The 24,468-nt window shown below is 31.9% G+C and overlaps 1 protein-coding gene across 1 annotated transcript in view; it reads right to left on the reverse strand.

Moving 5' to 3' along the window:
• Window positions 1–762: 762 nt before the first annotated feature.
• LOC126778556 (cyclic nucleotide-gated cation channel alpha-3) overlaps window positions 763–24,468 on the reverse strand; it is a 103,891-nt gene continuing 80,185 nt past the window's right edge. Inside the window, exons 8-15 of the mRNA XM_050502227.1 lie at window positions 13,823–13,966; window positions 6,374–6,566; window positions 5,705–5,805; window positions 5,481–5,630; window positions 4,167–4,334; window positions 3,740–3,881; window positions 3,066–3,305; window positions 763–2,937 (exon numbers count right to left, since the gene is read on the reverse strand). Coding sequence (XP_050358184.1) covers window positions 2,850–2,937; window positions 3,066–3,305; window positions 3,740–3,881; window positions 4,167–4,334; window positions 5,481–5,630; window positions 5,705–5,805; window positions 6,374–6,566; window positions 13,823–13,966 — 1,226 coding nt within the window. The 3' untranslated portion in view covers window positions 763–2,849. The remainder of the gene's footprint in view (window positions 2,938–3,065; window positions 3,306–3,739; window positions 3,882–4,166; window positions 4,335–5,480; window positions 5,631–5,704; window positions 5,806–6,373; window positions 6,567–13,822; window positions 13,967–24,468) is intronic.

Consider the following 24,468-nt stretch of genomic DNA (forward strand, 5'->3'; position numbering starts at 1 on the left):
CGAGCCTAAATCGGCTTGTATTCTGTGCTCATTTCTTAAACATTGTATATATCTTAATTAAATAATATTTATTTTATAGTAAAGTAAATTATAAATTAATCTATAATCGTTTTTTCACGTTTAAGAATGATACTTGTCTTTGTTATGAGCAATTGATCTCTCGTTGTATCTGCAAATATGGCTAAAGTTACTTTTTTTACAATATTTGTTTGTTATTTTAGACCAATTCTTGTAAGCTGAACAAGAACCACTTTCTCTTACCCTGCCTTATCCTAAATAATTGGCATTATACTGGACTGGCAAATGGGCTACCTAATGGCAAGCTGCCACCACCGCCCATAAACATTAGCGATGTATTATTATTATTATATTAAATATTCCGTACATCGCCGGTATTATAAAGGTGTAAATATTGGGAGTTAAGATGTAGATAACAGATGTAGATAACCTTTGTGCGTTGTTATTGGGATTGAACCAACATAACTATAGAGTTATGTTGGTTCAGTCACAATGACAACGCTTTGTTATGGTAAGTTTGAATTGATTTTATACACAGGATTTGCTCCAAAGAAAAGAACTCCTCAAAGCTCAACAACATTGACACGCTTTTTGTATATACAAGCTTCTTTTGTTATTTTACTATGATATTTTTGACAACTTAAGTGCTGTTATGTTTTTGCAAATATAAATAATTTATTTTTGATTTTACCATATTGATTTCTGTAGATTTCTTGAAATATTAGTATAAATAAAAGTCAGAAAGTGCATTATTGTAATCTTTTTATTAACAATAAAATTAATCGAGTGCATACATAATTGAGATCCCAATTTAAGTTCCACAAGCTTGTTACTTCTGAATCACATCCTGCCTCGTCGGACTACTCCATGCTGCATATTTAAACACCTGTTCATTACATATACAAAGAATAAACACTTATTATGATTACAATCAAATTAATTCCAAACTCCGTTTTCAATACGAATAGAGTCCTTATCGGATACATACGGTTATAATTAAATAATTACTTATTAATATGATAAAAAGCCCTCGCGTTTTCATTCGCATAATGCGTCTCCTTACCAATTTATAATCGAGAATTATAAGAAGATTTTTTTTTATGGAATATATAACAATAAATAAATTTTTATTTACATTTTAAAAATTGTATCCTATCTATTATAATCTTGGGTATTTAGGAAATGAAGCATTCGATTAAACTATGATTTTTTTTTAAATTACACATAAAATTGGCTGATTATCATTGTTTTAAACACGGAAATTTATAAACTATCTGTGAAACACATATACTGCTCTTCGTCCACAGTTACTAAAAATTGTTTAAGGTGATACAGTTTTTATACAATTATATTAACTGGGTTTAATTTTCAAGTATTAATTATAATTGAAACAAAAAGAAATATCCCAAAATTTAAATAGGGCCGAAATGTGTTTTTTTTTATATTAATTTTTAAATTAAACAAAAGTATATTTTCAGAAAATGGTACGTTCTTTATCCAACTGTGTAGCTCGTGGCTCAAAAAAAACCTTCCAATTAAAAAACAGCAGCTTATAAATACGCATCGTAGATAATTATTTACAAATTTCCTTAGATTGAAACATTAATTAGTACTTATATTAAATAAACGGTTCGTTTGAGATTAATTACGAACATTTTTAATAATGTATATACCTTATTATTAATAAAAAAGAAGATTAAAATCAAATTGGATCTTAACCTTCAACACGAAAACATTCGTAGAAGAGTTAATCGTAACGTTAAATTAAACAAATATAAGTTAATATAAAGAATTGAAGTACAAAACATCATCAATATTTTGATTAATATTTATACATTAACTACTTATAATTATTTGGCAGTTGTGATTTTAATTTAATTATCGGATGTATGTTCTATCCATAATGCTACATATCTTAACGTATATACCTTTATGTAACAAATTACAACATACTATGTCATGTTGTGTATCGGACAAAAACTGCTTCGGAATGTGAATAATATTTAACATTCAATGAAAATACATACATAGATTACATAACAAATTTTCTGGCAATAAAATACTACTTATGTTAACACCGTCGTCATTTTGTTATAAATAAACTAGAATGGAAATCATTTAAGATTATATATAATGTCATATCAAGACATGAACTCTACAATAATATTTAAAGCTCCAATCTATAAACTACGACAGTTGTTTTATTGTTGTATAAGTATAATTTAATGATTTTGGCACAAAATTTCGTTAATTTTTTTTATAATATGTGATATCGGTAAATTACTCAAACATAAAACACAAACTGTGACACATACATATATGACAACAGACATTTTTTTGAATACATACTTTATTTCGCAGGAATCGTGACGTTTCTGCAAAATAGTATATATTAACATAGTATGTACAACATACAAATTCTAAAATTTATAAAGACGGTGGCCCTATAGGGCTGCACGCGAGCTAAACTGATTCCAACGCAGATACACCGCGCTTGACCTCAATCACTTCACTTCGCACTTCGATTTAACCAACATTAAAGATAATATTGTCTTGGCAAAATCTCACTCCACGAACACTCGTCAATTATAGCGAGTCGTATATACTAAGTATATGTATATAAATTTGATAAAGTTAATTCGTATTTTAATATTATCCATAATATTAATTTATCATAAAAACACTTCGATAATGTCCACATCATAGTCGATGAGTTGGGTGCGAGATGAGAAAGCAATAGAAATGTTCGTTCGGTCTCACTCTTAGCAGACGGGCAGGCGAGGTGGCGGCGGCGGCACGGGCAAGCGCACGCGCATTGGCGAGGCGCGCTGTTAAATAATGCTCTCTCGATTCCGTTCGTTTTCCTCCTGCGAGCTCAGTGAACTGTCGCCGCAGATGTGCATTTCGATCTCTTGCAGTCTACGATTGAACATATACGGATACAGTATATATATAAGGTATCGTGTAATTGTTAAAGTATAATATAAGTAAATAGATTTCCTATTCTAAAATTTAAAAGTAAAAAAAATAGATATAGTAATATATACCTCTGATCAACTTCCCATTGCTGCTGATTCAATTTGGCTGACATCGCGGCGTTTTCTGTCTCGACGGTGTAAAGGCGTTCTCTGAGCCTCTTAATCTCGCACTCGAGCACCTCATGTGTTTCGAGGGTCATTCTAGGCGGAATGGCAACTGCCATGCTGCCGCCACCCACAGCACTGCTTCGAGCACTGGATGCACATGAAGCTACAGGAGACGCTACACGAAGGGGGCTTACTGAAGAACTGGAAAATCAAACATTTAGTGAAGAAAGTTCTTCATATTTTAAATTCCGGCTACGAATCGTCCGAATTCGAAAATATCATGCAAAGACCTTTTCAGTTAAAGTTATTCTGAAATATTTAAATTTAATTAATAGAAATGTACCATGTGGCCTGTGAATGTCCCACTGCGGGTTGGTGGAATAAGCATGTGGCTGAAGTTCAGTGAAATTAAACACATGTAGGCTACCTCACGATGTATTCCTTCAATCGTCAAGCTCGAGATCAATTATAAACACAAATTGCATAGAACATGAAAAATCCGTGGTGCTTGCCTGTGTATCACGTATTAAGATTCACGCGTTCTAACCACTGAGCCATTTCGGCTCATCGGTACTGTAATAGAAATGAAAAACTCCAGACTGAAAATGATTGAATCTTTTTAAACAGATAAATACCTATATAGCTGGTCCCGATAGGTAGGCGGGTGTGAAGAGTGAAATGGTGGGGGAAGCGCGGGCGGGAGATTCATCTGTTCTATGGGCACGCGTCCTATCGTCTCCATCATCCCTGGCGTAGACTGGCACCGACCCATAGCCACTACAGACATTCCCTTTTTTAAGCTTTTAATTATTTTTAAGCTTTTAATTATTTAGCCACACCAGGACCATAATCATAATTTTAATTTATTCAGTGCAACTTCTTCCATAATTGATTCTAAATATTCTAAGTAGTGTTAAGAAAAATAAGTCCTTGATAATAGAAGTTGATATCGTAACTCACATGAGCAGTTAGAATATATCTTTCTTTGGTATTTCTTAACGGACCAATTAATATTTTTTTTTAAAATATACAAAGGCTAACTTGTATGGTAACACAAACTACCTTTTTCGAGAGGAGCTTTCTTATACTTTTCAAGTCTCTTGACTGCTATTGCTTCAAGACGTACTCTGGCGGCAGGATATTCTTTAAGGACATCCCACATGTCCTTCTTGCTGAGCACGAACAGGTCCGAGTAGCCAACGGAGCGCACTGACGCTGTCCGCCGGTTGCCTGTCGACGTGTCATCCACACACTCCGTGCCAAACGATATTCGGGCAACAAATCCCGTGAACTATTTTGAGTTCGACTTTATTTCATTTTATAAAAGTCGAATGTAAAATAATTCACGATAACAACTAGGAAGACACCAAATGCACCGATACAAAAATAGGAAAGTAATTTTGAAATTTCAATAATATAAAAAATATAGTACATAGTTCGTATTAAATAGGTTAAAATTTTGTAGGAAAATGAAGATATGATTAATAATCATAACAATTTCAACATAACTATAAGAAGCGATTTCTATTGAATTCGATTTGTGCTTCAAGACAAAGCGCTTAGGGTTCAAAAATTAGTAAATAAAATATTTTTTTAGTAAAAGAACTAAGCTGTTCTACGATTTTTACAATGCCTATTTACGGCAATGATAGTATTAACTAAAAACAATCACTGTAACTTAGCTTGATAAAATGACAAAATCTTTTATATAATTTAGTAATATAGAACATTAAAATATTATTAGGGGTCTCATGCACCAAGAGGTCACGCCAAATATATAAAGTATTTAGGGAGGATGCAAAGCGGTCGGGGACACTGCCTTCAATACAACCAAAGGAGATGTAACTAAAAGCAAACAAACCACATGACGCTGTGCTACGAATCATGAATGTAAAAGGCTAAAAATAAACTACGAAAATAATTATAAGTATTTGAATAAAATCATTAAAAATGTAGCTTACCATACGTATTAATAAATTTATTGTTGAAGAAGTACAATTTTGAAAACGGTTTGGATATTGCATTTAATGGATATGGTAAAATAGTTCAAATGTGTTAATTATTTAAAGAAACAATAAGATGTGGAAGCTGGTTTAACCTATAAACAGTATCACAGAACATAATTAGCGCTTAACGAATTTCAAAGTTTTTTTTATATTAACCATTTTATATCAGTGTTGGTAAAGAAATATTTTCGTAAAGTGCTAATGTACGTTCAAGAATGATGTCCCAAAACCTGTTGCTAGCGTCGCGGCCGCTCCCTCGGCCTGATTGCAGCGTCTCCTCGAAACGTTTGCTTTTGCTTTTAATAACTTTTCAAGAAACGATAAAGTAGAGTAAAAATGGCGTGGCGTCTCGGGCCGTGGCGATATTTACCAAGTTGTTTACCTGCTGTGCCCATGTTCAGAATCGAAATTTCGCCAAAATAAGAACCCGCTTTGAGTGTAGCTAACACTGTCTTTCCGTTGTCACCGACCACCTGTAGTTTGCCTCGGTTCACTATGTACATCTCCTTCCCGACTTCGCCTACGAACATTTTATATAAATAAATAAAAATAAAACCTAATAATTTAAAATTAAGTATTAAGAAATAAACTTACCTTTTCTACAAATGTAATCGCCTGGCGAAAACAAAACTGGCCGTAGCCTCAAAACAAGCTCGCATAGGAATCCAGCCTCTGTATTTTGAAATATTTCCACCCTATAAAATAAAAATAACTATCAAATAATTACTGCATTGCTTTAATATAATTATACATTATTCAAAATATAGTATTATTGATAAAAACAACGATGTCAGTAAAACGGAATTAACACTTACTAAACCTGCAATGTTTTGTATTATAATCCTCACATTTACTTTCTAGCAAAAATAATAATTCAAAATCGTTACGTTTAGAAACAGCCTGCAGTACAAGTTTCAAATTGCGTTAGCGGCGTTCGGGTGGAAAACAAAAAAAAAAATCTGTAAGCCATTTGACGACAAAATTTACGGATCGTATGAAAGAACACTCTTGAATAATTCATGGGCGTTAAAAGAGTGTTTCTGTTTTTTAATTATACGACACGGAATATTAAACACTAACTGCTTCTTCTGAGCTATAATGTCACAACATATTTACAACTACCGTTTTACACGTAATATTTCTCACTGAATTTAACGGATTTCAGACAATAAGAAGTTTTCGAAAATTTCAAATTAAACTTTAGTATACACAAAGATAACACTCTCTTAACGATTAAAGTATAATATTCAGCACTAAGTGTACCTCTTCAAAGTATCAAGATGTACATTAATGGCAATTTCCGCTTTAAGTTTATCAGGGAGGCAGGAGACAGCCTTCTCTTCGTCGGAACACTTCTGGGTCAGCCACAGGTAATCGAACCACTTGATCACCTTTACTTGCAGGTGACAGGGTACGCGTCGCATTCTCATGTAAGTCTTCACGCCATCGAGTTTTGCTGCAATAAATCGTACTATGAAGACATTTTTTATTATGAAAATAAGATTTTCAGTTAAACAAATCTTAATTGTAATTTCAAGATTTTTGTTCTTTCTATGAACGTTCCTGTTAAAAGTTGAAACAAAGTGATTATTTATTTTTAACAAATGTCTCTTTTCAGGAAAATCGTAGATTTTCTTTTTTGGTTTAATTTTGGTAATGAATAAGACATTTATTCATTCAGCTGGAATATTGTGATATATTAGGATAAATTAAATTTAATATAGACTGATTCAAATGTTTGGTATTTAAATATGTACAAAATAGCTTAATAGAAATTTCTAACTAAAACTGTAACTTTTGATACAGTTGTTTCTTATTAGTAAGTTGTGACTAAGTTAAATTATGCCGTTTCAGATGTCGAGCATCTAATCAATAAAGTTGCGAAAACTTAGTTGAATTAAACTGAAATTGTAGTTTCATATGTCTGAGCTAAAATTTGAACTTGGAATATAAAGTTATTTCATACCTTAACATATTATAGATGGATAAATTAGAGCAAGTTTATATCATAATGGATTTTAAGTTTCAAAACATATTACCAATAATATATTTTTGAATCTTATCAAGATTTTTATTCATTTACTGATTATATAAATAAAGCGCTAAATGTAAAAGCTAACAAAAACTGCTGTAAAATAATGAATCAAAAATGCTTGTAATAATAAAGTATAGTTTTGTTCACCTAAATACTTACATTATTTAGTATAAAGTATAATTATTAAGGCTATTTATAAGCAACTCATGGTTAGAATATTAAAATTTAAGCCGTATAATGATTAAGGGGACAAGTAAACCGTATCCTTCAATACAAAGTTTGTAAGTTCACTAAGTTTCTCATGAAGACGGCGAAATCTTAAGGTTTAGTCCAAGTTCTGTTGAGTACGCCGTCGATCCGCAGGTTGCATCAATAGTCTATCCTAGGGATATACTTAGCTAATTGCACAAGTTTAGTCTTTCAGGACGCTCACAAAAGAGCTTTGGAGCTAGCGCAGTGGACTAAAGTATTAAATTTCAAAGTGATTTCATCATTATTTTAGGTAGGGTAGAATTCTAATATAAAATTTGGACTTCATTTTAAATAACTTACTTAAATTTAAATTCAAATAAAAATATCAAAACACGTACCAAAAATAAATACCAGTGATTCTTTATAAACTAACTAAAATTTACAAATTTGCATTATTGGTACATTCTCCTTAATGCCTACAGTTATATACTGTTATATATTCGAATTCTTATTCGAATATCTAGTCAAATATCTAAATATATGACTTGTACTCTGCAATATAGTGTATGGGTATGTAGACATTTGCCGTAATTTAATTTTTAACCAACAGGAGCCGTTCCCAGAAACGAACCACGTCCAGAATAAGACGTAAGTATCTCGAAAACCGACAATAAAGATTTTATTTGTTTCTCTTACTTTATTTTCCGAGTTCATTATAGGTTTACAAATACTTTGGTAATAAAACAGCTAATTTTCGTTGCACTCCAACGCAGTGTTCCATAGCTAAAACTCGTAAAACTATATAATAAAAAGGAATTGTTATTTATAATTAAAACAGCCTGGAGGCAACATTTCCAAGGTGGGTTTAGCATTATAAAGTCGATGCCTTTTTAAAGTTCAACTTAAACACACAAACGTTCCGTAATATATTTTTTACACTTTCTGAAATCCAGTTAAAAAGTGTGAACTATATATTGATCCACAAAAAAGTTAACAACTTTGAGTACGATGGTAACAAAGATTATAAATAATAATAATATTTTTCTTGTATTAGTCGTTGTATTTCATAATTTCTAGAAAACCTTTCATATTTTTATAATATACGGCAATATCAAATTCATATGTCAATATAATATTACAAATGAAAGTTAATATTTTTATTTCTTTACGACCTATTGATAGAAGGATCCATATTATAAATTACCCCTTGTCGCAATAAGAAATATACTGGTGGTAGGGCTTTGTGCAAGCTCGTCTGGGTAGGTACCACCCACTCATCAGATATTCTACCGCAAAACAGCAATACTTGGTATTGTTGTGTTCCAGTTTGAAGGGTGAGTGAGCCAGTGTAATTACAGGCACAAGGGACATAAAATCTTAGTTCCCAAGGTTGGTGGCGCATTGGATATGTAAGCGATGGTTGACATTTCTTACAATGCTAATGTCTAAGAGCGTTGGTGACCACTTACCATCAGGTGGCCCATATGCTCGTCCGCCTTCCTATTCTATAAAAAAAAAAAAAAAGAAAATGGGAAGGCAAATCTGACAGTTAGTAGAAATTTGATAAAGAGAGATTCATTACGCATAAATTAATATACTATTTCAAAGAGATGCTCTCTTCTCTTGTTTACGTCATCATATATTAATTATTGTCGTTTTATTTCAAATATAATTAATGTATTATTACCCAGAATTTCCCACTCATGTTGATTACGTAGAGATAAGACATTATTTAAACAAATGGAGCAAGAATTGATGCCTAAGCGAACCACACAATTACTGAAACCTCGAGAGATCTCTTATCATTTACATCAATCCACTGAATTCGGTCGCCAGGTACGAAAACAGAAAATTGAGCGCGGTTTCCTAACAATGAAAAATAATATTCAATGTTAGAATCAAAAATAGGAAAATGATTAAGAGTATTGTTGTTAAAAAGTTATTAAAAATTACTATATATTTTTTCCAAGTTTTTAAGATAATTTAAGTGGAGATATAATTTATATTTTTTTTAAAGAAAAACTACAATAGGTGTGTAAGGGAGCCAAGATAGCCCAATGGTTAAAACACTTGAATTTTAACTCGAAATTCAAACTGGGTAACCACCACTGATTTTTCACGTGCTTAATTTAATTTTCAAGATAAGATGTGCTTGGTAGTGAAAGAAAACATAATGAGGAAATTTCCACGTGTCGCACAACATTATGTCACATGTGTTTCCAAAACCGCTCCAAACCCTCTCCTCAACATGAGACGTAGCCTTAGCCGTAAGGATAAGCAAGGTGTAAAAGGTGTAACTTTGTTTGAAATTTCTTTCATTAGTCCCCTTACTAAGATGCTAAGAAGACAGGCGGACAAAGCAACTTACAGTAATAACTGTTCGTTCTTTTGCTATCTATCTACTATATTATAAGTGCATTATGTACTAAGTTAATTATATGTAGACAGTATACCCAGATTTTGTCTTAATTTCATAATTTTTCTTCTGGTTTATTAGTTTGCTTTGCATGCTGTATATTTTAGCTGTAATTGATTTTTTGTACTACATGTTTTGTATACTGAGTGCAATAATATTATACTAATATTTTAATAATATGTAACAAATGCTAAAGTAAACAGTAAGTTCTTTATACTTAGCACGTCCCATCAATACGCGGACGAATCCGGAGATGAAGTGTATATACTTATTCATATGTATCTAAAATACATATGAATAAGTCAAGGGACTTCGCGATGTTTTCCCTTAGTGAGTGAGTGAGACATATTTTAAAAACAAATATTGCACGTGAAATACTCAGTGGTCCTTGGTTGGATTTAAACCTCCAACCTTTCGATTGAGAGGCATGAATTTACTCATCTAGCTCACTCACTTTGAAAATGGAATTCAACAGTTTTGCTAATCGGTAGAGGCCTGTCAATAACAACGATATCTTCTTGTAACTCCATTAACTACTCTTGGTACATATCCTATCCATTTCATTCGCAATAAAGTATTCATAAGAACGAAACAATTAGCGTATCTATTCATACATTTCGTTCCATTCAGCCTTCAATCATGTTACTTGTTTACGAACACGTAGAGAATGTATAGATTAGTCGAGACTAATTGCTCGAATTCACAAAATTGTTTTACAAATCTTGCAAGCTAAAAGCAATATAATTATAATACACTTGTATACTATGTATCTTTGATTTAGTCGACCCTCTGAAAATCTCATTTGAACATACAACTCTGCGTACATACGTATTCAAACAAAGCCGGTGAACTGTGATTGCATAGATTCGACGTCAAGACTAACAATTTGAATACAAACTAGGTACTTACTCCGGGAGTGACTGCACTCCGAACCGTTGTACTATTATGAGTAACAAACAACGCCTCTCGCCGTATATAGAACAATAGAGGGAATAGGTATTCAATGTGCCTGCTTAATGTTTTGAGACAAAAGCTGTGGAAAAAATGTCTTACTATCAAAGAGTTTTTTTTTTTTAATATTAAAAACTAGATGCCAGTAATAGTTATTTATATCTAATTGCATTACATATAGAATATATAATTCCTATTTATATTACTGTGCATTATTTCTTTATTCTTTTAACCGGCAAGAATATTAATAAGATACGTTTCAGTATGGACAGATCTACAAAATAGGTTTCGTGAGAGAGATGAGATTTTGCTATGCCAAATTGCGTACTACAAAGCAATTACATGCAAGCAAAATGTTTAGGTTATCACGTTCCTCTTTTAAAATATTTTTGTTTATTAATTGTATTCTAATCTGATGGAAAAACTATTTTAACTATTTTATTGCAATTAATCTCAAGCATATATTGTCGTAACACAATGATACAAATAATATAAGCATTATTAATAAATCATTACTAGTTCTGTTGGCGGGTATATTTTCTAACCGGTACAATTTAACTTTAACTAAGTTAATACTTGGAAATATTAAATCGTAAGTACTGATCCGTAACTACAACTAGTTAAAAAAGGCAACAGCAATTCTACACTTCCGTTTAAGTTATTCGCTTATTAGATGATTATTATATTATATAATAAATAGGTCTAGGCTAATTTTAAAGAAATAAAAATAACAAATCATCATTCCGCTTTTCGCCGTTATCTATCTAACATTTATCAAAGTTTATTGAAACTTCAATATCAAAGAGGAGAATAGAATATCGAATATTCGTAGCCAATACTCATAAAATTGAAGTGGTCCTTTCGAGTGCAAGATTTCATTTATCGAAATATCTCACGTCGCTTCTGTCCGCGCGAATAACATTTTACGATAGAATTTCATTGACATTGTTGACGTTTGTTATGGCGATGAGGCGCGAGGTGGTCCGCGCCGGCCGGCGAGCGCGTAACGTGGAGCGTGGTGATGGAGCGGGAGATGATCAATTATTGTCGAATTGCTAGGCTCGGGAGGCGCGGCGGGCGCATAGACTGAGACCTTCGGGCTTCGAGCGGCCGGAGCGCACGGAGCGGCGTACGGATCGATGGCAAGCGGACGCGCGCGGGACGCTCCGCTCCCTCTGGGATGGGGCGCGGCGCCCGACTTTCGCCGAGCTATTTATAGCATTCAAGCCGCTGACCTATTTCGCTGCAGCGCCACCGAGGAAGGTCACGGATTCAGCCTGCTCTCTGTCGTCGCGGCGCCATTGTCTTTTCAACCGAGCTGCAGTGCTAATTAAAGTTGTTGACACTTTGCCGCTTTCTGTGTATAAAATGCTCATCCTATCCTTGCCTCACATTGATCGTGGAACTTACATGCTATATTCTCTTTCATATTTTACTTTAAAAGCTATTTATACGCGACCTCCAGTCGAGCACATGTGTCAAAGGGAAAATATGGAAAGAACATTTAAATTGTACTACGTCTTTTCAATGCGACTTAACAATAAAATGTATTGTACATTTTTTTTCTTTTTTTATCAATTGGAGGAACAAAATTAAAGTTTACAAGGTGTCTAAACATAATATTGCCTTGAAATTATATAATCACGAAATTTGGATAGAATCCGTAATACCCATTAGTTTGTTTTCTAGAGAAGAGAGGCCACGCGGTATATCAAGAAGGTACGGTGAAATTCTATACCACTAGGTATGTGCTACCTTGTCTGATAGATTTTTTTTATAGAATAGGAAGGCGGACGATCATATGGGCCACCTGATGGTAAGTGGTCACCAACGCCCATAGACATTGGCATTGTAAGAAATGTCAACCATCGCTTATAGCCAATGCGCCACCAACCTTGAGAACTAAGATGTTATGTCCCTTGTGCCTGTAATTACACTGGCTCACTCACCCTTCAAACCGGAACACAACAATACCAAGTACTGCTGTTTTGCGGTAGAATATCTGATGAGTGGCTTGCGAGTACCTTGCACAAAGCTCTACCACCAGTAGAGCGTCAATAACAGTATCAGGATTGCCAAGCTACTTCCACATAACATGATATGACATGACATATGACATTCTAGGCAACTATTATTAACTTCACATTTAAAGCAACAAGAACTTTTAAGTTTAACAACAAATGAAAATTTACGATAAAATGTTTTGTTACCGTTCAAACTAACAGTTTGCCAAGCATCTGTTAAAGTAAATTAAGAATTTTATTGCAGTATCAGTTATCGAAAAATGATAAAATACCGCAATCAAAAACGAGTTACATAAAGCGTTTCGAACGATTTTCCTCAGCTAAGAATGTTAACATTCAATCACGCTCATAATTGAACGCGTTGAACCACATCGTACGGTAAATTATTGTGCCCAAAATAAAGGTCGTTTACAGCCGTCATAAAACATTGGACCGTATTAGACCCAGGCTTTATTTGTACCTTCTATTTAAATATTGCGAAACCAGCACTAATCATATACATATTTTATGTTTAATATTAATAAAAAAGTGTACACTTTTTTTCTTAAACAATATTCAAATATAGAATGAGAAAAAAGAAAAACAGTATTCTTAGTTATATTAGAAAATACTGTTCCAATAAGCCAATTAATATTGTTCTAATAAGCCTTTTAACTATCATATGGATAAATTTTATTATAAACATTATAAATCAATCGATATTTTAACATTTCTTTGACCGTAAATATTTAAAAAACAAATGCCACAAACCAGCATTCAATTCAAACGTGGTTGAAAAAACAAAGAATTACAACAAGATAACATACATTCCTTGATTTTTCAACATACCTTATGTCAGATAATGCAAATTCTGTAATTTGTTAATTCAATTATTTTCAAAGAATATAAATTATTGTTGTTCTTACTTAATAAAAATATAATAAAGATGGCTTGATGGACGAGAATTGAGAGTAAAATTATAAGGACGCGTCACGATTCGATACATTTTGTTACATGAGAGAGAAGAAAGATTTCTTAGAGAGAAAGAGAAAGAGCTATATATTTAGTAAGTTTCATTTCAATCACATATACATAATTTTAATATATTAACTTACCCTGGAACTCCTTCCTAGCTGTACTGACGGAGGTAACAATGTTCGCTACGTGGCCCAACACTGTTGCGAAAAGAAGCAAGCCAAACAGAAGTTGTGCAATCACGAAGACATACTCGCCTTTGCTTCGTGGTCTAGGCAGGTCACCTGTTAAACAACCAAACAAATTATTTATAATCCTTTCTTACATACATCAAATCAAACACATCGCTTTTTTAATTTCAACTATAAATTTAATTTAGAAATATAAATTAATTGATATTATTTGATTATAGAAAATATTAACTATACAATAATTACAAAATATAAAACAGACCTAATTAATACGGTATAGAGTTTAAAATTATTTGAAATTTACCCCCAATTCGAAAATCGTAACGGCTTGGTAACAGAACGCAATAATGTCTAATTAGCAAAAATGTCAATATTCATAATTCAATGCATAGATATTGTGTTTATAGGTGAACTATTCATGTAGTGCCAAAACATAATTATACATAATCACAAATACAGCATATTTTTATAGACAAACTATTACTAATTAATATATATATTTTTAACATAAAGCACTTTTTTTCGCTATATTATTACGTGGCACTTGTGATGACGACAAATACTCGTTACCTAAGCTATTGTTATTTAAGCATTATTATTATAATAGTTTATACGATATTAATTAGCATTGTAATATATAAATTGATAGTAGTATTGTTTAATAAAACATTAGCAACACAATAGTTAAAAAAAAAAACGTTTAGTAAGTTGAGAATATTTTAAAGTACGTACATAAACCGAATAAAAACGATTCGCAATATTCATAACTAAAATGAAACAAAGGAATTACTTCTTTGTAAGTAAACAAAACTGCATTGGACTAAAAAATCGTGACCTGTACAACTGCACGGTTGTCGGTTGAGTGTTTTCCGTTTTACCGCATCGCTATGAGCATAACTATTTAACTTACTATCGACGCACGTTTTCAGCATACAAATGGCAATCACGTGGTCTACGTTGGTAAAAAAAAAAACAATGTAGGAAAGCATAGTAATTGCATCGTGACATTTGCAAGTGCCTATCAACGAAGCCCGACCACGAATAAACTCGTGAACAAAATAAATCAATGCATTTATTTGTCGCATACTATCAATGTATGATAGGCTCCGGCAGATGTGTTTATGTACATACATATATGCATATTAAAATGAAAGTTTACATTTACATTTATTTTAGCCATTCGCGTATTATTAAATTTATTAAGATAGTGCATTTAATAATTCATAAACACTATCTGGCTTGCGCACATATGGTATGAGAACGTTTATGGTAACAAAGAAATACTAATCTATGTAAATAAAAATGAATGTTTGTTTGTTTGTTATATATTCGTTCCTAAACCATTTATTCTATTGTGATAAAACTTTGTTAAGATTATTCTGCACACGCTCGATAAATCTTCTCGAGCGTGTGCAGAATAATCTTGTCCCCAGAATCAAGATTTTTTCCTTGTAGGGTTATCCTTCAATTAAAACTTTCTATTCTTTTTCTACCTGTGCGAAGCCGGGTCGAGTAGTTAGTTGTATATAAAATACATACATATTATATTACAGAAGATGTATCGATAAATATAAAAATGTGGTATAGGATAATGGTTATCTTTATATAACCTAAATTTTAATACATTTCTTACTGCGCCAATATCCAAGACGGTTCAGCAAATAGAACATGAGAAATAAAACACAAGTGATTGCCACTATTATAATTTTGTGCTTAATTTGCGATTATAATTCTTATCTTGATCAGCGCTGACGGAAAATATTTGAATAATCTTGCGCATGCCGGACGATATGGTGCCATACATAAGCACGGAAAAAAAATTACGAATTTCCTTCAAAATAATTTTGCATTGTATTTTTGTCTCTTTCTGTTGTCTTTTTTACACGCATACTCTAACATTTGTACTATTTTTAAGTGGAAACTTTATTGGTTTATGATTTAGTAATAATTCCTTAATTCTATGTAATAACACACTGTATGTTTCCCAAATATAAATAAAATAAAATAAAATAAAAAAATAAAAAACAATCTAGTTAGATATTAGCAAAAATTAAATAAAATACCGAAATTTTGCTGACAACAAAGCACAATTTAAATAAATCACGTGGGCTGTTAAATAAATAAAGTACTCGGTAACTAGAGTAAAGTTACATCCTTTACTTCGTATATTTCTACATGCAAATATTAAACATACATTCCTAAAAGTACTGCACAGAATTTAGTCATTTTTAGTAAAACAAAAATATTAACAACAGTTTTGAAAATTCTGCCGGAACACGCGTATAAATGCGAGCAGCTTCAAAAAACATGTACGAACTTATAGAACTCCTGTTCACATATCCGAATTCAACATTATAGTTTTTAGGTAATATCTCTAGAAACTGAATAACAAAGAACTAACTACAGGTACTTTAAACTAAGTAAAGTATTCATAATATATAGTTTAAGCTGTGGCGATATACATTTCATAATATTTTTTTTTTTTTTTATAGATTAGGAAGGTGGACGAGTGATGATGATAAGTGGTCACCAAACGACCTTAGACATTGGCATTGTAAGAAATGTCAACCATCGCTTATAGCCAATGCGCCATCAACCTTGGGAACTAAGATTTTATGTCCCTTGTGCCTGTAATTACACTGGCTCACTCACCCTTCAAACCGGAACACAACAATATCAAGTATTGCTGTTTTGCGGTAGAATATCTGATGAGTGGTGGATGATATATAAAATAAATCGAAAATAATAATTGTAATGTATTAAATAATCATTTATATATTACAACACGAACTGTAGATTGCTTAAAAATTACTATAAAACTTTCAATACGTCGCCCGCCGTCGTGCTTTTGGGTAGTGGTTAATGCATTAAGTGAACATAATAAAAGGTGAAACACTGTCTCCAGACTATCACCTTTATTAGCGTTCGTTTCACCTTGCCAAGTGTAGCGATCATAATTACGTACTAAGCTGTTTCTTGGCAGCTCAAATGTTTCAATTTTATAATTCTATATTTAACAAGTTTTTAAAATATTCCATTTGACAAGCAACGTGTTATTATCTTATCGGAAAATATGTAGTGTTTATCTCATTATTTCTCGCACTGTATATAAAGAAAATAATCCGATGATAATTATGATCCTCCTGAATATGCAGGATATATTAGAAACAGGTGTATGCACAAATACAAGTGCACTCTCTATCCCCGCACTATCATAATCACATAGAATGTTCATCCGATAAAACCGGAGAGAACGGTTTTACTTGCAATCCGAGGCATGGGAGTGTAAAAACTACATCTAAACTCTGGGCTTCCAATAAAATTCTTTTGAATCTTCTTTCTTGGCAAAGTAACAACAATCATCCCCCGTCTATATTAACTTGGCTACGTTGTAAATTAAGCTACATTTAACCCTGCAAACGTTCGTTTTGGTATAGGTTAAATACTTTATTCAACTAGATCGGATCACTTTATATACCATTGTTGAAATTTTTCAAGCAGACAAGGAAACATTAATGAATATGAATATTCATATTAATTGATTTTAAGAAAATGTATATTAAAAAAATATAATAAAAAAACGAGATTAAATTCTTCTTCTTCTTCGTCGTGACACTCTTGTCAGAGCGGTCGTAGTCGCCATGAAGTATTATGAATTGTTCTGCGCAGATGTTATTCGCCTCACGAGCCTTCGCCATATGTCCCTGTTAGTGGTCAGCCTGGTGCATTCAGTCAAAGGACCGCCAACAATTGTTTTATTTGGTCGTTCCATGGACCGATGGACCGAGATTAAATACACTAATATTTTTTTACATTTTCCACTTTGTGGTGATATCACCTGATATTCTCAATTGTGAAGATTTAATAGACCGTTCACGGACCTAGCGATATGCCAGTCGCTGGTTCAACCGTCTTCTCTGGGATACCACACAATTAAAAAAAAAACAAACTTAATACAATGAATTCTTTACAAAAACCAATTAAAATTGTATATTAACTAAATTTAATAGAATAAGGATACTATTTGATTTACATTAAAAAAGGGCTTTTAATTCATTGTTAGCAATGAAACTGAAAGAATTTGGGTTTGCTATTTATCCTATCTCCCGACACGCGCCGTCGAACTAATTCATTAGCGCCCGGGGCGGCCGTTGCTGCTTGCGCAAACGCAAATTTATCGCATTTATGACCCGATAAAAATATAAAAAAAAGGATCGAAGGAAAAAATGTGTTATAATATACTATTATGGATTACAAGTACCTTAATCTGTAAATATTCGAGATAGTAGGGGCAAGAGAGATAGCTACGGCGAAATAGGCATGTGCGGTGAGGCGGGAGTAGGATTTTATAATTATAAGCACTTTTGAATCATCAAGTTACACTATTACATTATATTTATTGTAGATTACTAGGAATATCTAGCAAGAAACTAAGTATCTAATTACTTTTTCCCATCAATTTATAAAGGTATGTTAATTAAACACAATTAAATTATTTCTTAAACTGCATGAAATCAACGAATCGTAACTAAGAGGACATTTAAATTTATTGAAAGGCTAAGGTAAAAATACCTGCGGAATTTCTTTATAAAAACAAATCCTATATTTCGAAGACTGTATTGACTTCGCAAAGTTTTTGTATTGTTTTTACTTCTATTATAGAAGTGTAATATCATAATTGTAAGATTAAACAAAATATTATCAATTTTAAATATAATTCTGTTTACTGTTTGAATATAATATTGTTTACTTATTTCAAGGCAATGGCTAAAAATAGATTTAAGGTGACCTCGTCTATGTCACCCTTGAGAACCGATCTGTCTTCTGGCGCCTCCTATTGTGCCAATTTATACCTCTAATATCCTCTTATCATAGGGATGAGTTATGTGCTAACCGCTTTTTCGGGTTTCTTTCGAACTTATATCATTTATAAAGCTGGGGCTCCACTGAAGGAATATTGGCAACATTTTTGTCAACAAATTCAAACAGTTTCTATTATGTCTCAAAATTCAGCTAAAATCATTGTAACGGCTTCAATCAAAATACTCAGTAATTAAAATTCAGTAGAAGCACCATATTCGAGTTTTATTTAGTTAATTAAGTTTTATTTTGTTACAGCTTATTAATCTTTACTGTATTGTCTGTGAGACGAACTTCACACATACACATTTTGTATGTATAAAGTCTAATTAAAACTGGAAAAAGATGATAACATGCTTTAACAATGATCGATCGACAAAGGTTTTATTTTCCTTTGGTAATTCAGCACTCGTGTATAATATACGTAAGGTATATAGTGATTTATCTGTATTTGAAATGATTTTCGTCATTAAGAGATAATTGAATGAGAATAAACAGCTCTCCGAAATAATCACAATATCATTAAAATTCTAGAAAAACCGTTAGACAGATATACATAAACAGACAGCGCGAGTAACCCGCGCATTCGCATTCATGTAAAATATTAAGATTGATTATATTGAATTTTACTAATGTTGTATCAATTAAGATAGGAAATCGAGGGTTAAATAGAATATCCTTTTGTATTAATCACACGGTCGATTTAAAACAATAAATGCTTTTCCTCGTATTGAAAAAAAAGCGCTTAGTCGCGCTTCGAAGATTCTATGTAATTATAAAAACCCGCAGGAACAATTTAATGATTGTACCATTTGAACGCTGACCGTCCTTACCGCGATCACAGTATTCGGTCATTATTTTAGGGCTACCCATTTGCAATACACATTACCCTGTCATGGTAAATAATTTCCAGTCAGTCGGCGTCAGTGTTTACGGTTTTGCTAAGTTTTGTAAAAGTTAATTTAGTTCATTTTTATATTTTATAAAAATAAAATAAAAATGAATATTCTTTTGAATTTCTTTTTGTAATATGTGGTTACTTTTTCACATTAAAACGAATATATTGTTACCAATGCTTTATTTATTCTACTTTTAAATTATATTTAAAGAGATTATTAGTTGACTGTATTCGACTCACAGGTCAGCGGTCCGCCACAAGGCGGTTCGACTGCGGATGTTGTGGTTACGTAGAAAAGCCACGGGATTACTTTAATTTAAAAATCAAATGGTACTTAAAAATAATCTAGCTATTTCAGTATAATATTAAACGTTGTAAACAATTACAAAATTAGACAAAACAAAAACCGCTGTCTTTTTTTTCTTTGTCCTTCTCAGGTCCGGTTATTTTCTTTATTAAGATAGAGTAGTTTATACTTCAACTATTTTTAAGTAAGTATATTGCTTCTACAATGAATAAAGGAATTTGAATTTAAATTATAAGCATACCAAATTTAGAAGATACCTTCATTTACCTAAATGCTTTGTACGGAATAACATCATTTATTAGACGTATTATATTTTGTATTTAGATATGGAACCATTTCGTTACTGTAAAAATGTAATATGTAACAACCCTACTAACAAATTTTTGGCTAACTTGTTTTTCTTGTGAAATATTTGACAGGTATAGAAAATCGAAAAAATAACAGCGTGAAGAGGGCGGACGTCCTTTTAAAATATTACTCACGAAATGAGGGTCGACGACGTTTAGACCCGTCAGAAGCAGGCAAAGATGGCTTAATATTCCAATAATGATTCAAATTTTCTTAGCACCCTATCGACCTGTATACGTCACATTATATTTAATAGTTTTACAGGCAGTCATATATATTCAATAGTCAATAATATCAATAAAATTACTTATTTATTTTATTATAGAATTTCCGGTATAAAAAAGTAATAATAAAATATTTTTCAACGGAATCCGTAAAATAAAATGTTTACTGCAATAATGTTAACGAAATTCTCGAACAACAATTCCACGTAAAACTGTTTTCGGCGTCACTGAGTGCTTTTACATTGTCATTAATTTTCAAACAAAGAACACGATCTCTTACGAAGATTCCTCGCAATTCACTAAATTTCATTTCGCTGTCGTTAAAATTTAATATTAGAAGAATTATTTAAGAAATGAGAATTTCAATTCAACGTACATTTGTTTGTCTGGCTAGCAGTAAATGTCCCACTGCTGGGCTAAGGCATCCTTTCCCTTTTTGAGGAAAAGGTTTTAGAGCTTATTCCACCACGCTGTTATATATATATCATAAAAGATTTACTACAGAATTTCATGTTCGGATTAGTATAACCTAGATCGAACCTGTGGTAGCTTTAATTTTATATTTATCTTAAATGATTAGTTCGAATTAAGGTGAGCCGATGAAATTAGTGTTATTAAATTATAAAGAAACGTTTTCAATCAAATACTCCATACACCCTCTAAATTGTTTAAAGTATTTAATATCAAATAAAACCTCAGTCCAAATGAAATAGAGTATAAACAATAAAATCCGACCCAACAACATCAGCATATAAAATTCGATACCATAATCTAACATTTGAAAACTTTGCGCCGAGGGTTCCCGCATATTATTGAAGTTATTATGAACTCCACTTTATTGGAGTGGACGTCATTATGGTATCTTATTCCGTAACGAACGTTTCGGCGACTGCCCGTTATATTCAAATAGTTTTAAACTAATGCCCAAAAGTTTAACGTTTTAATATTAGTATGAAATTTGCATGGAATAAGGATATTTTATAGATTTGTTTATTTTATAGATTGTTTATTTTTTAAAGCCGAGATGGCCTAGTGGTTAGAACGCGTGAATCTTAACCGACGATCGTGGGTTCAAACCCAGGCAAGCACCACTGAATTTTCATGTGCTTAATTTGTGATTATAATTCATCTCGTGCTTGACGGGGAAGGGAAACATCGTGAGGAAACCTGCATGTGTCTAATTTCATTGAAATTATGCCACATGTGTATTCTACCAACCCGAAATGGAGCAGCTTCGTGGAATAAGCTCCAAACCTTCTTCTTAAAAGGGAGAGGCCTTAGCCCAGCATTGGGACATTAACAAGCTGTTACTGTTTATTTTTTAAGTTAAAATATAACAGAACGTGTCTGGTAACGTTTCTAACGCCAAAAGTATCTTCCATTCACAAGCACAAAGTTTAAAGTGTGTTTTATTATTACAATAATAATAATAATATGTAAAGACTATATCAGTAAAAAAAGTTAAAAATATGTTTAAAGAGTAACATTTAATTCAAGTAACGACGTAAAAATATAATGATATTATTTTATTATTTAGTGACGACGTGGCGAGGTATATGATGAAGACCGGCGACTATCAAGAAGATTCTGAACTACAAACTTACTTACTATTTAATTAAAACAAAACCAATTATTAAATGTAAATATAAAATACACATATTATATATACATATATAATATAAAACAATATATATATATATATAATATAAAATATCCAATATAATATAAAAACATACAGCAAAAACGAATAAAACGATAAGTCCTCAAACATAACAAAAAAGAAAAAAGAAAAGCAAATGAATAATACAAGAAATACTGAAATAAAAGAAATTATTGGTGATAAGGCATTTGAGACAAAAAGTGATCTTTCACAAGTTTTTTAAAAATACTTATAGATTTGGCCTCCCGAATATTTATAGGAAGATCGTTCCAGAGTTTTATAGCCTGAATTGTAAAAGAATTATTATAAAATAATGATTTATGTTCGGGCACCTTTAAAATCCACCTCTTCACAGAACGAACTACTTCTCCAGGATTTCCTAAAAATAAAAATTTCTCCTTCAAGTAAGGGGGATATAAGGGTGAAACAACACGCAGTACAGAATAGACAGGATATGCATATTCCGGCGAAGTCGAATGGGTAACCAATTAAGACGAGAAAGAAATTGTGAAATGTGGTCATATTTGCGTAATCCAAATATAAACCGAATAAATGTATTTTGAAGTCTCTCAAGCTTAGTTAATTGGTCTTCGGTTAAGGCAACAAAGCTTGCTTCAGCATAATCAAGGATAGGAAGGAGTAGAATCTGTGTTCCAAGGCTATTCTGAATTCCAAGGCTAGTCTGCATAGTATATATGCAGACTAGCCTTGGAATCCAGAATCCCACTCAAGATCAATTAAGATAATTGCCATATAACAATATAGAAGACACAAACAAAAATTATAAACCCGAAACTTTGGCTGTGATGCTGCCTGGAAATAAAATCATGCAGTCACATTAAACTACCGAAATCCATCAAATTTATTCCAAACAAAAATATACAAAGGAATAGACAACCCATATAATGGAGATTACAAAGATTTAACATAAAAAACAACGCTCTTAACATAATTAAATTTCCTAAAATACGATGTTGTAATAAAACATTAAAGAAAATAAATATAAACGGGCCACAAACGTTACAATATGAGAGAAATCGATCAACCCTGTTATCCGGCCGAGGCTGATATAATGGGACCACAACGGAACGATATCTCCAGCAAGCTTTCTTTCACTAAATTTGGAACCATAATTTAACGTCAATATATTGGATAAACCGAAATAAAAATACTTTAACCTCGATGTTAGAAGATTATTATACATAATCAATCGTTTTTATAGTTCTGAACATCTGGTTACATGGGAATTAATTTTAAAACGATTCCAGCATTGGGAATGTATATTTAAATTATAATTAAATTTTTTTTTTTTCTTTATTATATGTATACTTAGGAAACTTTGTTAATTATATTATATTATATTATATTATGTAAAGGCAGAGTAAGAGTGTCAAGCTTTCATCATACTTAGGTATTCCACAAGATTATGCACATGAAATATAATAATGCTTGTTCGTTTTGAATCCACAACCTTTGGCTAAAATTCACGCGTTTTCTCTGAGTAATTTCGACATCTCGCTTATCATTAAAGGTCCTGTAAACATTATTTTTTCCCAGTTAAATAGCATCACGTAAAAAACGACTAAATTAATTTTATGATTGTTTTAATTGAACTCGCCATAACTATTATAGAACAGTAGAATACTTCTTAGTACTTCTTGAAATGATTTTTGATTGGTAATACTACAATATTCTTATGTCTATGGTATTTTTAAATATGTACTAATGTAGTTAGTTAATACTATTATTCTTTTGGACTAAAATGCTTAACATGATTTCTAGACATTGTTCGCTTTTGTTGAAGTTAACTTTGAAGCAGATTAAAATTTTTAAACCTATAAAAAGTATTAAATACACTTACAGCTTGACTACTCTGTATAAAAGTCGTAACAGTTTACGAACTTTCACAGCGTATTTATTGAAAACAAAGAAATGAAGAGTATAAGAAGACACTGTGTATTTAATTTCACACCGCTATTGTTCTAAGGAGTCTCGTGCAGACAGATTCTTAGAAAGCTGCAATTTTCCTTATCCCCTCAATATAAAGTCCAACAGATTTTCTCTTTAATATTTTCTCTTCATTCTGAAAATCGAATTAGTAAACCGGGTGTCTACCTATACTTTTACGGTTATTACAAAAAAGTCATCTAAAAGAAAATTTTAAATGGTTTGCGATTGACTTAAGCTGGTATATAAGAGCTAAGGTTTTTGTATGAATTTTCCTGTTTCATTACATAAATATAACATCAGACGTAAGTACTAGCTAAGTAGGAAGATATTTGTAAGAATGTTTTGCAA

Source organism: Nymphalis io, chromosome 2 (genome assembly GCF_905147045.1).
Source record: "Nymphalis io chromosome 2, ilAglIoxx1.1, whole genome shotgun sequence".
NCBI lineage: Eukaryota > Metazoa > Arthropoda > Insecta > Lepidoptera > Nymphalidae > Nymphalis > Nymphalis io.